Source organism: Dreissena polymorpha, chromosome 2, assembly GCF_020536995.1.
Source record: "Dreissena polymorpha isolate Duluth1 chromosome 2, UMN_Dpol_1.0, whole genome shotgun sequence".
NCBI classification, from domain to species: domain Eukaryota; kingdom Metazoa; phylum Mollusca; class Bivalvia; order Myida; family Dreissenidae; genus Dreissena; species Dreissena polymorpha.
In genome coordinates, this window is record NC_068356.1 from 41,755,348 (window position 1) to 41,773,988 (window position 18,641).

The 18,641-nt window shown below is 34.1% G+C and overlaps 1 protein-coding gene and 1 long non-coding RNA gene across 2 annotated transcripts in view; both read right to left on the minus strand.

Moving 5' to 3' along the window:
* Positions 1-3,024, minus strand: part of LOC127866765 (uncharacterized) — a 12,516-nt gene extending 9,492 nt beyond the window's left edge. The window contains exon 1 of the long non-coding RNA XR_008043095.1: positions 2,568-3,024. This is a non-coding gene — a long non-coding RNA (uncharacterized LOC127866765). The remainder of the gene's footprint in view (positions 1-2,567) is intronic.
* Positions 3,025-3,141: 117 nt separating this feature from the next.
* LOC127869681 (nuclear distribution protein nudE-like 1) overlaps positions 3,142-18,641 on the minus strand; it is a 41,273-nt gene continuing 25,773 nt past the window's right edge. Inside the window, 8 exon segments of the mRNA XM_052412339.1 lie at positions 3,142-3,729; positions 9,432-9,492; positions 9,495-9,528; positions 11,997-12,090; positions 13,560-13,670; positions 13,756-13,774; positions 16,755-16,787; positions 16,790-16,845. Coding sequence (XP_052268299.1) covers positions 3,666-3,729; positions 9,432-9,492; positions 9,495-9,528; positions 11,997-12,090; positions 13,560-13,670; positions 13,756-13,774; positions 16,755-16,787; positions 16,790-16,845 — 472 coding nt within the window. The 3' untranslated portion in view covers positions 3,142-3,665.

Sequence of the window (18,641 nt, forward strand, 5' to 3'; positions counted from 1 at the left end):
ATACTCTAGTATCTGCTTGTAACTTTCTCTACAACATACGATACTCTAGTATCTGCTGTAACTTTCTCTACAACATAGATAGCTTCACACTTAATCCTCAATACATGACTGCTCCTTTACTTAAAGGTCGATGTAAATTACTTTTGCACCAGTTTGCATTCACTATAAATTAATCATTAATTATTCACCATTCTTAAGATGAATATATCGAAATAACTACTTAAGATTACCAGTACCAAACAAATAAAAGAAAACAACATTGTAAACCACTGCAGACAGGTAAAGACCTCGAAAATATTTATATTTTACTAAGCTCAATAAATTTTATTGACAAATAAAATTTAACATAGTATAAGATGGGTGTTGGAATTTACAAATAACTTATTTACATTTTCAGTATTCCTTATTTACATAAACACAGTTGGAATTCAGTCTCTCCATCAATTCTCACAATAAATACAAAACAATTAATTGTGGATAAACTGCCACAAACAAAAAGAATGAGACCTGATGCAATAAATAAAATGAGAACAGTGCAAACCATGTGAAAGCCAACGTTTGTAGGCAAGAGCAACATTTCTCAAATATGTACACAACAAGATCAAGATTGTTCATGCCAGTTTACCAATAAGCTACTTTAACCAGAGACAAACATGGTCATGGATTACATTAATCCTTACTGTCTACAATAACAGTACATTTTACAAGACTTATTATCCTGACCGAGCCTTCATTCCGACATAAAATTGAGCCTCGTACTGGGAAAACCGGATTAGATGCATGTGCGTAAAGTGTTGTCATTTACGAAACTTTCTGCATTTGACCCTTTACCACTTAGATACGTATTTTGACGCATTTGGAGTCCCTTCAAAAGTTACATTTAATTTAAGACCTTTCTTACTAGATTCAACTTCAAAAGCTTCATTTGCAACCCTAAGATACTGATGAGCAGCAAACAGCATAAAACCTGAACAGTCTGCGAGTTATTCACAGGCTGTTCTGGTTTATGCTGTTTGCACAGAGCCATGTTCACTTTGCTTCTGAGTGGGAAAGGGTTATGGTATTTTCCGTTTAAAGAACGTCTCTTATACATAATCTAAAGTAAATCAAGTTTAGGTGGAAGTGTTGTCCCCGGTTAGCCTGTTCAGACTGCAACAACACTTTAAGCATATGCATTAAGACCAGGGTTTTACAGAATGCAGTTCAAATAATTAATATAGGCACTGTATACAACACATGATTTACCAAATAATTTCATTAACGCAGGATACTAAAATCTTGCATTAACAACAATAGCTGATCAGGCTACCCTTGAAGTACTGATACTTATATTTCTGTAAAACTACTACTGGTACATAGCATTTACTTTGGTACTTCTGTTGCAGCAGACAACAAACCATCACATCTACTTCGCTTCCTCCAACAAACGAACAGTGAAACATAGTTATAGAAATTTTTGAACCAATGTTCATTTAATTTTTTTTGCAAATAACACACTATACAGACTGAGGTATTTGTGCAGTGTTTTGCACAGAGTTACTTCTCTGTGAATCTATAACATACCTATTGAATATGCACTTCAAACAAAAAGTATACCGGACTGTGAAAAGTAGATGATACATGGTTGTAAGATTAAAACAAGTAACAGGAAACAATTTCAACTTGTAATCTGCTAAGAAAGAGTTAAAGATATTGAGGACATCCGTCATATTATGGTTCTTATACAATTAATAGTATTTTACTTTTATCTTTGAAAAAATAATTTGATTGAAGTGCAGGTATGACAACTTCAAACATCAAACAAATTGGAAAAACACATTATTTACAAGCCATTTAAAATGTCTGTGTGTGGTGGAGAAATCCACAATACTCGTAAGCCAAATAATATCAGGTAATTAACAAGTCAAAAAGCCATGACAATCAAACATCAGGTAGGAATTCATACGATTAATGGCATACAATTCGAAAATATGTGTATATGAACCACTGTGAGAAAATTTTACAACAACATGACGAAAAAACATTGACTAGACAACTAATAATATCAAACGAAAATCTCTCCACACCTGAGAGGACCTGACAAAATATCAACTTTTTTAATGGTTTGACAGAAGATTTGCAACAGCACGAAATATGGCAGTTTCATTAACATATAAACTTATGCGCTCTTTGCAAATTATGGAAATTCAGTTTTAACACAGTACAGTGTTAAATAAGGGAAGATAGCTTGTGTAGTATGGTAAATGTGCAAAGAAGAATAAAACACAAGTGTGTTTTTTAACAACATGATTTCATTGGAGCTTAACAAACATGTGACATGTTGTTTTAGTTGTTTATGGTAAACAAATGAGGAAATACATTGTGAACCAGACCTGTTTCCATTTGGCATAGATGCTACCAAATCCACTTTCCTTTAAAACTCCAAGACATTTTATCGTTAAATTTGCCTTATAACCCTAAGTATGTCTGTTGAGAGTAAGGAGATGGGTGATACACAAGACACACTGCCTCCATAAGGTGGGTTATGTGTGGTAAGTTTAAATTCGATGAATGACAAGGAAACAGACCTGACAAGGTGTTTTGTGGCATGATTTGACCTTTGACCTCTAAGTGATACCTTGACCTTTGAGGAAAGGAGACAAATAGGTTGTCTGATGATTGTTAACATTTATGCCAAGATATCTAACAAGAGCTGTAAGAGGACAGCGCGCTTGACTATTCGAGTGCTTGACAGTATAACGAAAGCCATCATGGGGAAATTGTTCATATTCAATAATTTATTAGATGATCTTTCAAAAATAAAAATAGGAAAAACAATTTTTTCGGGCGTGGAGTTTTGTTTGGGTGGAATCCATTGTGGTATTCAGGTAAGTGTTTTTTTGTCAAAGTATTAATAAAATCTGATCATAAATAAAGAAGTTATGGCAATTTAAGCAAATGTTCAATTATCAAGTATAAAAGGGGCCGTCATGATGGTTAACAAGTATGCAAAATATGAAAGCAATATGTCAAGGGACACAGGAAATATTATAGTAGTATAAATAACATATATTATATTATCAATAATAGTCATATTCTAAGTATAAAAGGGGCCATTATTCTGTCAAATGCTTGATACAGTTGTCTGCTCTTCTTTATAGGTTGGGGTCATGATGGTAAACAAGTATGCAAAATATGAAAGCAATATGTCAAGGGACATTGAAAATATTTGGGGTAGTACGAAAACTTTAACATTTGCACGCTAACGCAAACTAACGCAGACGCTCACGCTGACGCCCTGAGTGAGTAGGATAGCTCCACTATATATATTTCATATATAATAGTCGAGCTAAAAATCCATCAATATATGGCAACTTATGGCAGAGAAAAGAACTTTCAGATGGACATCCAGGAACTCAAAAATACAGTGCTAAATAACCAAATGAACTTTGACAAAACAACAAAATTGGTTAGTAAAATGACAATGCAAACGTACATGAGTCAAATAATGACAGTAGTATAAGAAAAATGTATTCAAATTTGAGGAATGAACCAATAAACCATAGTGATTAAGCTGATGTAGTAGCGGTATGATGACAGCCATCAAGCTGTTTGAAGTGGTGTGCAGCAAAGAAACGTGGTTGTGGTTGAGAGAGCGTCTGAGACTGTATAGGCTTTGGCACAGGCTATACTGGGATCTTCACACTGGGCTGTGGATGGACTACGGACCCGCGTGTCATTCTTTTGGACCTGTGAAACGAAGAAGCGATATGAGAACATGTACAAGCTACTTACTTGATTCATTTCTTAAGCTACAGGTTTAATGAATAAAGGCAGATGTAATACATAATGAAAATGGAACATTATGACCGCTTCAAAATGAAGGTAAATACAACAAGTATATATATTTATTATCCTGCATATTACCATACAATGATTATGTCCTACATATCACCTTTACCTCATTAATTATTTTGTACACTTTTAAAGTGGTCATAATTAAAATATGATTATAAATTAAACATTATCAATGATGATGACGAAAAAACAGATGCATTAACAAACTGAAGAAGTGTATACAGAAGCTTTATATTGAATAGTAAACCACAAGACAAATCATTCTATCTCATTCATTTTAATATGAGCCTGGTTGAGGGAAAACTGGGCTTGATGTATGTGTGTAAAAAGTTGTTCCAGATTAGCTTGTGCAGTCCACACAGGCTAATCAGGATGCAATTTTTACGTTTATGGACTTCTGGTTAAAGGAAGTTTCTTCTTAACAACAACTACGAGGAAAGTGAAACACTGATTAGTCTGTGCAGACTGCACAAGCTTATCTGGAATAACACTTTACGCTCATGAACTACGCCCATTTTCACAGAAAAAAATTTGTACAATTGTGTCTTGTTCTGTGAAAGCTGGTCATAATGCATGTGCGTAAAGTGTCGTCCCAGATTAGCCTGTGCAGTCCAATTTTCGGTAAGGAGGGACTTCCTTGAAACTAAAAATACCATTAAAGCGGAAAGTGTCGTCCCTGATTAGCATGTGCGAACTGCACAGGCTAATCTGGGACGACACTTTACGCACATGAATTAAGCCCAGTTTTCTAAGAACAAGACACAATTTAAGACTATTGATTACAACTATCTATGGGTGTCACTCCAACCCACACATAACAGACTAAAACTAAGTGAGTATTCACCACCAAGTCACGTCATAATAAATTGAAAATATATTTTTTTAATTATCATGTGGAAATGATGCATTAATGAAAGAAATTCAATTTAATAAGCGCAAATGAGTATATAGAATAATGATAACACCTAACTTCCCTAGCAAATAATACTATAATGGTGAATCATTTCTTAAAATACATGCAGTCCAGAACCAACTTAAACATACACAAGCAAAACAAACAAGCAAACTCATTGAATGGATATCCCACTCTGCACATAACTACTTATAGAATCATTTATTCATACACTTTAATAAAGGTTTATAGCAACCTATCAAAGCGGTTCTAGCACCGATCAAGACCGCATTAATATTCGAAATGAAGTCACAATAACTAATAAGTCATTGTGTTAATGTTAAAGATGTGTTAAGTTGATGTGTAAGAACAATTGTGTGTCTCATACCAATTCAATTTAATCTACCAAAAAAGCTTATAAAAAGACATTTTCGGGAAAACCTTGTGATAATTCTGCAATTAAAAGGTGATGTGCAACGAAATTTATGTGATCTTGACCTTGCTTGTAGGGACATGTTCCTCACTGCCTGATTAAAATAAAAAATTCGATCAGGGCATCTGAAAATCCTTTGATGTTTGAATCGAAACAAAAAAAGGCATACATCATCAAATTTTGTTTTTACCTTTACGTTTTACCTCAATGTGTGAACTTGACCTTAACCCTAAAGAGCTGAGTCTTTCCTGTAACATACAGCTGAATATAGGAGAACAATTGTAGAAAGTTATTTCAGAGTCCCTTGATGCATATTGAAGTAATGGCTAAATTATATAATAACTCATCAAAGTTTGGATCTTTGACTGCATTTTGTGACCTTGACCTTGCCTCTGTGGTCATTGGTCATTGATGTGACTCTGCCCCAGACAATTGAGAACAACAGTGGTAAGTTTCATGGCTGGGCTCACAAGTTATTTGAGATACAGCTCAAGACATACACAATTCTTAATGAAAATGGTATTTTCAAGTAAAAAAGGTTCATAACCCTATTTTTGACAATGATTTACACACACAATTTGATGTACATCATCCTCTTATCTCTATATATACTTATATACACTTATACAATATTCCAACAAAAATCTGCCCAAGCTGTTTCAAGATGTGGGTTCAGACACAAAAAGTGTGCTTATTTGCAAGTTAAAAAGGGCCATACCTCTGTTATTTGCAGATGGAATGCAACCAAATTTGTGGTGCAACATCATCTTTCATATATACACTCATACAAAGTGTCAATGAAATCAAACCAAGCAGTTCTGATATATGGCTTGGGACACAAAAGAGTTCCTAACAGCAAGAAGTACGGAAAACCACTACAATAACCCTCCGCCTAACGAGGGGAATCATTAAGACAAATAATTTGAAAGACTTCATAAAAGAATATACAACCAGCAAAAAGTATCTGTTATTACCTCTATGCAGCTGTCATAATCGAACAATCATTGCCTTTAAGAAGGAGTTATATTGAAATTGGAAACTGAGACAGTTTGAACATAAAGTTATCCAGTATGCCTGTATATGCCATCCCTGACCTTTGACTTTGAGGGCATGGGGTCAATCCACCTGACATTTCAGTGGACACAGAAAAATCAACACTCTTTCCTGATATATTGTGCAAAAATAGGCTTTTTCAAAGTATGTTAATAAATTTTAAATGTTGAATAATATACAGTAATACAAACATATGTAAAGTAAATGGCAATACAAACATAAGTAAAGTAAATGATTGTATGTAAAATATGTTTAAACGTAAATCTATATGAAAATACATACAAAATTGTATTTTATTCACAAGTTTACACCTTACCCTTTCTTTTCTGTTCTAGTGTATGCAATAATGTAAAGAAGCAATATGTAATGAAATGTTTATTTCTTTAAAAGCACTACTGAACAAAATGGTTATGCCCCAATAATATAACTAGCTGAACAAGAAAACATCAAAGTTTTTCCTTACTTACAAAGGCATTACATTCTAAGCAGCTTTCTGTGTGGCAATGACTCTAATTTATACTATTTCTCAAAACCCTCAGTTTTTCATTGACTGTGCTAACTTAAGCATCATGTATCATTTTATATACAGGAATAACAAGCATCAGCACAACCTGCCATAAAATCCTGGTATGCATTGTTGAAAGAAAGTTTTTAACTATGCATCATCTTTAAAATCTACTATTATTTTTGAGAAATGATCCATGAATTTAATAGAGCATTACAGTTGTGTCTGTTGTAAGCATGCTCAACAGCTCTATGAAGAGGGTACTTCAAATTGTGCCACAGACGCCTTGCAAACATGCTGTTAGCTGTAACATATTTTGCTATACATGAATATATAGAAGGTTGGAAATTCAGACCTGTAAACTGCCTTATTCTAGTCCATAATGTCGCTGAAGAAAAGGACACACAGACAGGCTTCTTTAAAGCATGGCTCATTACAATATTATCCATCGTCTTCAATTGAACTACTGCATATATAGTTCTCACATTTTTATAATTATCATATATAAATATACCGTTGTTTGCAGGAAAAAATGTAATATTTGCAAAAAGTAAACATTGTATATTGTTTTTATATAAAGAAATCACAAACAATGATATTACTATCTCTTATATTTATTTTTTATTATAGTTAAAATGACACATTAAATACTGACATTACATTTAGAATCTCAGCTGCAAGTAAACCCACAAATAAAGACTACACTATCTGCATTTTCAGATTGGGATCTCACCACATTAATAACTACTTTGGCCTTCTTCAACAATGGAGTCTTTTTGGAATTAAAAGGTTCAATGCATGTGCGTAAAGTGTAATCCAGATAAGGCTGTGCAGTTTGCACAGGCTACTAGGGATGAACATTTCCCCTTTTATGAAAGTCTAATCTAAAATCCAGTACAGGAGGACAGTGTTGTCCCTAATAAGCCTGCAGACTGCACAGGCTAATCTGAGGACACTTAATATACATGTATTAAGCCCCATTTTCCCAGGACAAGGCTCAATTTGTAACCATAATGTTCTTCGATGAACCACATTGTTGCATCAAGACCAAACTCTTTTTAAAACAAATCTATAAACTACCAGAAATTCATTTAGGACAAAATCACTATATGTTACATTGTACTATTCAAAACAGATCACAGCACTTCAAATTTACTCGCAGGAACTCGCCGTAAGTGTAGAAATAAAGCAAATCAGAGCTGAGCTAACAAACTGAAGCTATAACCAGGGGAATTATATATCAGTCAGAAACACTGTGCTATTGATAGAATGCATGTGTAAGGTGATAAGTTAAACAATATCAGATTAATATAACAGCATAATGCATCTTTATTAAAGTAAGAGGTTTATAAAGGGAGTAGTTCACAGACTTTAATATTTACTTTTGAAAAATGTCATCGAATGAATTTACAACAAAACTGTAATATTTGGAATAGTTTAAAAAATCCTATACTAGGAAGATAAAATAAACGTTTGCCATCCCTGGGTTTGAACCCCGGATCTCTAGAAGCAAAAGCTAGCAAGCTACTATGGAACCAAGCTGGATTTCTTTAATTGGATGGTATTAAACCTATGTCTGGAATACGCGTTTCTGATGAATTATCAATGAAAAGCATTACAAACGCTTGACATTTTTTCCGATTTCATAAATAATAAAGCATAAACTACCAGATTGTAAAGCTTTTTCTTTGTCATAAGTGATATTTTGCTTGTGCGCATATAAAATATTTCTTTTTTTAAAATGAAAAATGTTTTGAAAATGGACATTTTGTCAAACTGTGAACTAGTCCATTTACAACACAGCGAATATAAAAATATGATGAATTTTTGCACATGATTTATGAATAAATTAAGATGAATAATACAAAGAATGATTGAGTATGAAAACACAGATTAACACTGTATTATATGCATAATCAATTATTAATATACAAGGAATAGCAGAAGCAGTAGTTGTACAATGGGTTTTTCATGGTTAAATAAAATCTAGACATATGAATAAATACAAGGAAATGGCTGGGTATATAATCTCTGCAGCTTTGACTGACAGTTTACAGGAAACTAATTAACTTCTACCATATGGCACATAGAACTATATAAAGGTAACTTAGTGTCTGTAGATAAGACAGCGAGTGATTTAATAATAAAAAAAGACATTTCTCTGTAAATGCGATTTTGAGTACTGACTGTCATGTGCAGTTTTTGCCATCTACTTATAGCTTGTTACAATCTCATAAATTCTTAAATAAAACTGATGATATATTATCAAAACCTACTTTTTCCACTTATTGGTATTTCTATAATCACTGCATAATAATTAGGCATACATCACTGATCCTAATTGTAATCAATTTATATATGAGCCTCTGGTAAACAAAGGCTTAATGCATGAACATAAAGTGTCATCAAAGAAAAGCCTGTACAATCCACACAGACTAACCAGGGACGACACTTTCCGCTTTTTAGGATTTGTTTGTTTGAAAGAAGTCTCTTCTAAACAAAAATCAAGTCTAGGATGAAATGTTTATCCCTGACAAGCCTGTGCAGACTGCACAGGCTAATCTAAGACATTTATGCACATGCATTTAGCCCCATTTTCCCAGATTGAGGCTGAAACAAGTCTACACCTTTTCATTGAACTCTATAAAGGTAACTACATGGGAAATGATTTGATGGTCAGTGTTAATGGAGGAAGGCCGGCAGAAGATTACCTGGGTGAACTGACAGGGCTGTTGCCACTAAGGGTACTGCTACCGCGGGGTGGATCTTTACAAAGTTTCGGCAGGAGGCTAGCTTGCTTTCTAAAGCCTGCAATCAAATTCAAAGCCATTCATGCATCATCAATTTATAACGAGGCGAAGAATATAAACACTACTAAGGCATATTAGTTAAAAATCATATAAAATCAGAACAGTTTCTTTATGCTACATCCAATAACATTTGAAATTAGGTCCCAACAAGATGATTATGATCAGTTATTTTCATGAAAATAAGGAAAAGAAATCTTAAAAAAAAAAATGTTCTGAAAATATAAGTTTAATGGAATGTGTATGCTTACATGTCTATTGATAAAATGCTGTGCCATAATAAGTCTATATTTGAGGTGCAAACTATTTTTTAAGGTAAAATGCTACATGGGAGGTGACCACAATTGTATGTTGTGAACTCAGACACTGGGGGCCCATACTGGCCAATCTATTAAAACTCATCATTACAATTGGTGTATTTAAGGTTGTCAGCCGGTCTTAAATATAAAATAATCAAATATAAGTTATCTATACAGACATAGAATTACTTTCCAATCAACAGTTTCTGTAATGTATTAAAGTACACATTCACTGCTGTAAATGCAATATAAATATAGGATGCCACAAATAGTCCTCATTAAAATCAATTTAGAAAGTGTAGCATGGCATGTTCAAGAAAGGTATCCTTGTATGTATTTTGAGTGCAATATAGTGCAAGCAGGGGACAATAATCTCTCTGAAGATATACCTTCTTGTTTGCTCCCATTTATAGGCAACGTTTTCTTGAGTAATGTGCTAGTTTGGTTTTTAACCTTACATACAGCTGATATAAAAAGCAAGAATGACTGATTGATTGATTGTAGAGATACACTTCTTGTGTGCATAGAAAATGGCACAAACATCTGAAATGAAATGAAGTTTATGGAATCAGGGTTTGACAAATTACAAGTTTGACCAGTAATGACATTTTGGTACTGGGTTTGTATTAACAAACATACAAGTTTTGCACCTCAAATTGACTGCAAAGTTCAAGTGTACGAGTGTTTAAAATATAATTATTAAAGCAAACAGTTGAAGGAGTAAATATATAACTTATTGATCATTTAAAGGTACTGTCAACCACGAATGACGAAAAAAGATAAGTTTTAAAATACTGTATTTTTTTTACAATTATTAGTATATATTGATTATAATATCCCGACTGGTATATTATGTTTTCAATATATTCGGTAATAAATTTTACTGGGTACCGGTACCAGTTAACGCCAGTAGATTGATCATCATCGTCACATAGTAACCCAGGAATGCAAATTGTGCATGCGTAGTGAATTGTATATATTTTATACATAAAATATCAATTACTTGAGTTATTTATAGTGTGTTTATCGTTATGTCACCTATTTTCGCGATGTACATTCGATTTCACATTACAAAATTTTATGACCGAATATACTGAAAATATGAACTTTTTGAAGTAATAATGTACACCTGTATACCAGTCATGATATTGTAATCAATATAAACTAATAATTGTATAAAAATACGGTATTTTAGAACTTTTCTTTTTTCGTCATTTGTGATTGACTGTACCTTTATATAACAATTAACTATTTAAAATTTAACTGATTTTTAGGCTTAAATTAAATCAAGTTTCATTTATAGAAGGAACGGCCTTCCATAACAGTATTCATATACTTGCGTTTTCATTCAAAGCATATCGGAATAATCACATAATTTACTTTGCTTTTGATTTGAGTAGAGCTCTGGAAAAAACTGGGCTTGATTCATGAGCTCAACAGTGACGACAATTCCTGTTTTTATTGAATTTTAGGTGGAAAGTGCATGCCCAGTTTAGCATGTGCAGACTGCACACGCTTATGTGGGACAGTACTTAACCGACATGCGCTCAGAACGCTTTTCCAGATCTTAGCTCACCCTGTGTGTTGCTGCATTGACTCATTTATAAATTTGAGAAGTTTCTACTCGGAAAAAATTAAATGCGTGATCATACTTTGAATGCACGTTGTTTTGTAGTAACTTGGCTGAAAGTGATACATGTATATGTATTTTCCAATTAAAAACATAAAGCTCAATATAAAATAAAACACAAATAAACATATTTAAAACCACAACCATGCACACATATGAATGAGCATTCAGTGCAAAATCATGGCAAAATAGCTTCTTTTGCCGATAGCAATTCATTTGAAAAATACATGCAAGATAATTTTATATTAAATTGCGTAATAAATGTACACATACAGAGAACAGAATAACTTTCCTTTTTTTGTAACAGACAGCTCAAAATGGTAATTATTTTATCCATGGGCATTATTTTTAACCTCAATTTTAAATATCACATTGTCAGCTTATTGTATATGAAAATAATACATTGATACAAAAAAAATTAGTTTCAATATATCCTTCAAAGCAAAAATTATACAAGCAAAAAAATAAAATAAATGAAAGCTTTTTTGTATTTGAAAAACAAATCTGCCCATTAGTCAGCGGTCCTGCATGAATACTTACTCCAACTTTTCGTAAAAGATCACCAACAATGTTAAGAGCAGATATTCTTGCAGAAGGTGTGAGTGGGGTGCCTCCATTAATGGCTGGCATTCCTGTAACACAGACGCACAAAATAGGCCACAAGAAATGACATGAGCCAAAATATCAACAAACTTGCCACAAGACAGGATACACAAAATGAAATATTGAAATATGTAAATTATAACTTATCCACCAATATGAAAACCATGTCCAATGTAAAACAAATGTTTAAATCAAAGGTGAAACAGACAGATGCTCTGATAATTTTTTAGCATAGGCATACATATATCATCGCAGACATACCCCACCTAAGACATAAGCCCTCCTGGATAAATGCCACCCTGGACAATGTCCTCGAGACATTAAGCTATTCTTTGCAGTTTGGTAAGTGACAGGATTAATTTATTGTTAATTAATTATCAACCCATTTATGCCTAGCGTCTAGAAAAAAAGGCCTTTGCTAACAGCATAGACCCAGATGCGACACCGCATGATGTGGCATCTCATCAGGGTCTGCACTGTTTTGCTTAAAGGAATTTATGTAAGGAATATTCAAAATATAGAAACAAATATACTAGATATCCCTAATTTTGAAAATAAATTGATCCAATTTAGAAGGATGGGAGAGTCCACTAGGACTAAATGGGTTAATAAAGCTTTTTACCTGCCAAAAAATATATCATTTAAAATGAATAAATTGGAATATTAAGTTTTTTTCTGGTACAACTGTCTTTTTAAGGTAACATTTTAATATTTAAAAATGGCAATCTATTATTCCAATAACTACTATTAGGTAGTCTAAAAAGCTGTTATATAATGTGAGCTTGGTGTCCAGACAACTATAATAATTAAACAGTGAGAAACTTAATCCATTACAATTGCTGTAAGAACAGCGATTTTTAAAAGTACTTAACCACTTGCAAATTCTGGTTTTAAATTGTTGGGAAAAAGTTATTTCAAAAACAGCTCGCACTTTGGGCAAGTCAAATATCACTTATGACATCGCTTCATTACATTGCTTTGGTGTCTTTTGCTTGCAGTTCAGAAGAATTTGTATCATACAATCCTTGAACTTAAGAGTTTTACAGTTGTTTAAACACTTGCATTCCAAACAAAAGCCTAATCAGGTATATAAGAAGGGTACCCTATTGAGAAATCGTCAGAAATTGAGTGCATGCTAATTACGTTTTGTGCAGATTTGATCATTTAACACTTGCATATAACTATGTGTAGTTGTTTGCGGAAATGCATTTGTAGTGTCTGTGTATGTTAAACAATAGAGAATCAACACATTAATGAAAATGATTGGGAAAGCATTTTTCCACTGACGGCAAGTAGATTTTCAAAGGAAATTTCTCATAGGGTAAGTTAACGTCAAATTGTTAAGTTGGACTCTGAAGTAAAATCTATTTTAAGCTGCAACATGAAATGAGTTTAAATGCGCATATAATAACCATGCCAACTAAACACATATTAAAAGGTCTAAAATAGTGCAGTCATGCTGGATTGTAGGATTCTAAACAATAAAGCACACAGCCTACCTTATTTGGTGTAACATTTGGATTCTGTTGGTCTGCATGATGTGAGGTGCCGTTTTCATGTACACCGTTCTTCAGAGCGGAGGAGGAGTGTGGAGATTTCAGGTTGTTGTGTTACCATGGAGACGGGACTCCAGGGACTGGGAGTTGGTGGGGGTGGAGGCGGCGGAGTTGGGTAGCGAAGGAACCTTCTCTTTCACTCCAGCTCCTGTCGCAAGTCTGCAGCAGACACAACATGTTAATGCAATTGCAATAAGTGTAGTCCTAGATAAGCCTGTGCAGTCTGCACAGGCTAATCTGGGACAACACTTTTGGCAAAGACTGGATTTTCAATAAGAAGGGATAAACAAACAAGAGGGCCATGATGGCCCTGAATCGCTCACTGACTAACTGTGCTACAACAACTTAAATTCTATGAGACCCATATACAATCCCATAAAAAGATTTCATTAATTTATACATTCTGACAAAATGTCATTAAAGACGTGATGAAAACTGTGACCTCTTCATTCTACACAAGGTTTACTAGAATTGGCACTGGTGACCTAATTTTTGACCCCAGATGGACCATATACCCATCCAAAATTAGAGATTATCAAGATAAACATTCTGACCATACTTCATAAGATCAGATGAAAACTATGACCTCTATTGTCTACACACAAGGTTTTCTATAATTTGACCTAGTGATCCTAGTTTTGTGACACAGATGACCCAAATACAACCCAACCCAGATTTCATCAAGATTAACATTCTGGCCACATTTCATTAAGATGGATGAAAACTGTGACCTCTACTGTCTACAAAGTTTTTTTTGTTTTTTTTTATCTAGTGACCTAGGTTTTGACCCTAGATGACCCAAATTCCAATCCCAACACAGATTTTAACAAGACAAACATTCTGACAATAGTTTAATTAAGATCTGATGAAAACTGGGACTTCTATTTCTACACAAGGGTTTTCTATGATTTGACCTAGTGACCTTGTTTCTGACCCCAGATGACCCAAATGCAATCCCAATCCAGATTTTATCAAGATAAACATTCTGACCAAATTTCATAAAGATTGGATGAAAACTGTGACCTCTATTGTCTACACAAGGTTTTTCTTTTATTTGACCTAGTGACCTAGTTTTTAACCCCAGATGACCCAAATACAATCCCAACCCATAATTCATCAAGATAAACATTCTGACTGAATTTCATAAAGATTGGATGAAAACTGTGACCTCTATTGTCTACACAAGGTTTTTCTAATATTTGACCTATTGACCTAGTTTTTGATCCCAGGTCAAATAATCCCAATCCCAAACCAGATTTCATCAAGATAAACATTCTGATCAATTTTATAAAGATTGTATGAAAACTGTGACCTTTATTGTCTAGACAAGGTTTTTCTATTATTTGACTTAGTGACCTAGTTTTGACCCCAGATGACCCAAATACAATCCCAACCCAGATTTCATCAAGACAAACATTCTGGCCAAATTACATAAAGATTGGATGAAAAACTGTGACCACCTATTGTCCCACACAAGGTTTTTCTATTATTTGACCAAGTGACCTAGTTTTTGACCCCAGATGACCCAAATACAATCCCAACCCAGATTTCATCAAGATAAACATTCTGACCAAATTTCATAAAGATTGGATGAAAACTGTGACCTCTACAGTCCACACAACAAATTTTGATGGTTTTTCTATTATTTGACCTAGTGACCTAGTTTTTTACCTTAGATGACCCAAATACAATCCCAACCCAGATTTCATCAAGATAAACATTCTGACCAAATTTCATAAAGATTGGATTGAAAACTGCTACCTCTATTGTCTACACAAGGTTTTTCTATATTTGACCTGTGACCTAGTTTTTGACCTAGTGACCTAGCTTTTGACCCCAGATGACCCAAATACAATCTCAACCCAGATTTCATCAAGATAAACATTCTGACCAAATTTTCATAAAGATTGGATGAAACTGTGACCTCTACGTCTACACAAACAAATTGTTGACTGACGGACGCACACACGCACGCACACAGGCACAACGGACATCACACGGTCACATAAGCTCACCATGTCACTTCGTGACAGGTGAGCTAAAATAAATCTACACACAGACTTGTCGTCCCTGATAAGGCCTGAACAGGCTTATCTGGGATGACATGTTTAACACATGCAGTAAGCTTTTTTCCCCTCATATGGTTTGTATTTTAGGCTCATGCCTTATAGTTTGGGTTCGTTGTTTGGAGTGGAGTGGAATTTAAACTGAGGCGTTGTTTAATACTGTGCGCCTAATGTATATGGAAATTGTTTTTGAGGATGAAACACTCTGAAAATGAAGACTTTATTTTGATATGTACACATTAAATAATAGTACACAAAGAAGGTATTCAGCCTATGCAATAATATTTATCCACACATGGCAATTCTAATAAATATTTAATGTGTTTTAAACAATAACATGATAGATACAACTTGATAGATTAAACATTTATATTCCATCAACTTTACCCATATATTTAGCACAATCCAGTCAAATTGCTGTGTAACACAAACCACTTAAACAGGCTGTGTTTGAAGACAGCATGGCTTAATATTTGAAATAAGTATGGATGACATTTTTTACATGATTCTTCTCTGTTTGATTTACAGATAAATATCAAAGTATTTTATACTGGGAGATAAGTCAACTTGCACAACACCCTCAGTGAACTGCAGCTATGAACTGGGCAGAAAAAACATCAACACCCAACATCAATGCTGTACATCACTAAATTTCTTGCCATGTTTAAAATTTGTTCAAAAAGAATATCTTTAATGTCTAAAAACAACACTTTTCCCCATTAGTCATCCTTAAATGATAGTATGTAAAGTGCAATGTGATTTTAACAATAATATTTTTGATAGCTGAAAACTAAGAACGCAATAATGCTAGTTAAGCTGTATTTCTGGCCTACTTTACTTGAGAATGTGTTTTTTTAATAGAAAAACTTTTTTCTCAGATAAGGATACATTTGTGAGGTGCGTCTTATAACTAGAAGTGTCTTATATTAAGGAAATTATAAAATAGGCATTGTATATGACAAGAGATCCAATTTAACACCACACCACACATTAGACTTAACCAATGGATTCTGTTTAGTGCAGTACTAAAAAAGCTTCAAAGACACGCAATGACAAACACATAAATGTCAAACCTCTGGCCTCGTCTTTGAGTCTCTGGACAGTTCACAAAGTGTTTCCTTCTCATCCAGCTCACTCTCAAGGAATGCATTTCTCTCTATGGCCCTAGAACAATGACGACATACATGAAATAAATAGTATCATTATCAACCCAGTCATTGAAAACTTCATAATAATCATAACCCCCTCAGTTTCAGCCAAACATGGCCGGACCGACAGACATGTCCTGTATAATTTTGTAACGGCCAGCCCGTCGGTCAAATTACAGGACTGCTTGTCCGGTAAAAAAGAGAACGAATTCGTTGGTTTTTATAGGTTTGTTTACTGCTCTGAAAGTTTTCTGAAGTGCAAAAATGGCATTAGCTTCTTTTACACGTGTTTTTTCTGTACAAACGCTCTTAATGACGGAATTTTCCGAGGGCACCTGATTGGTCCATTTTTGTGCATCTTACAAATGCGGGTCAGGACAGTCAAAATCAATGACTGCCTAGTCGCTTAACAAGATAATAATAAATCTGATTATTAAATTTAAATGATACAGATATCAATTTGTGTGGTTGTTAATAGCAATAGTAATGTATAATAATGATCATTGTCATTTCAACCGTTATTATCTTGGCCATCCATGTCCATGCGTGAAAATGGCTGGTCGTCATTTATCGAGGCCGTCATCGATTTAGGCCGTATTGACCAGACTCATATCTGACATGCGCGCTAAACGTAGCTTAGGTAAACAAGTATCAGCTACTTTCGTTTTGGAAAATGTTCTTAAGACATCACAAAGGAGCGATTCCTGTTTATTTTTTACTGTAAACATGCGTTCAACATTTAATAAAAATATGTTTTAACTAAACAAGACTAGTACCATGTATGGCATGTATTATTATTTAACGTCAGATACAATGGGTGACCTTGAAATTAATAGCTTTTTATTCATTTATCATTTTATATCATAAACACCTTGATCCCAGCAATGAAAGTTATTTTGCTATTATATTCTGTAGCCAGTAGGTCCTGTAAAACAAGAGGGCCAAGATGGCCTTTGTTCGCTCACCTGAGAGGAGTGGTTCATTCAATCTTTACCAAAACGTCAAACTTGACCTAGATATTGTCCAGACAAACATCCTGGTCAAGTTTCATCATTATTGAACCAAAACTGTGGCGTATGGAGTGTTTTTGTTTTTGTAAGGTTTGACTTGGTGACCTATATTTTGAGTTGACCCCCTTACCCAAACATCAAACTTTGCTTACAAACATAAATATTATGACCAAGATTCATAAATCTGAAACAAATAGTGACCTCTAGAGTGGTTTACAAGGATTTTGTATAATATAATGAAAATATGGACAACTTAAGGGCAATAATTATGGCATTAATTATGTGATTTTGCTCATCATCAAATGGCGGACAAAGACCAATCCTAAAACCTCACCTGAGCAATCAGGTGAGCTAAAAAGTGTGTTTCACCGATCTGAGCCATTTTTCCAACTTGTCCGAGAAATCAATAAAACCAATGTATTGATTAAGTTTCACGATGATTCGGCAAAAATGTGACTTCTATAGTGTTCGATCACAAGGTTTCTCTCTAGCCACATAAGGAAAACTGCCCCCCCTGGCAGCCATGTTTACTATATATTTACTATATAAATATAAGAAAACTGCCCCCCCCCCCCCTCCCGGCAGCCATGTTATTCAACTGACCGGAACCCATTTTGGATCTCAACTCTCATATCAAGGAAACAAATGTTCTGACCAAATTTCATGAAAATTGGGCCAAAAATGTGACTTCTAGAGTGTTCACATGTTTTCACTATATACATGTAATATAGAGAAAAATGCCCCGCCCACTGGCTACCATGTTTTTTCACCGATCTGAACCATTTTCGAACTTGTCCGAGAT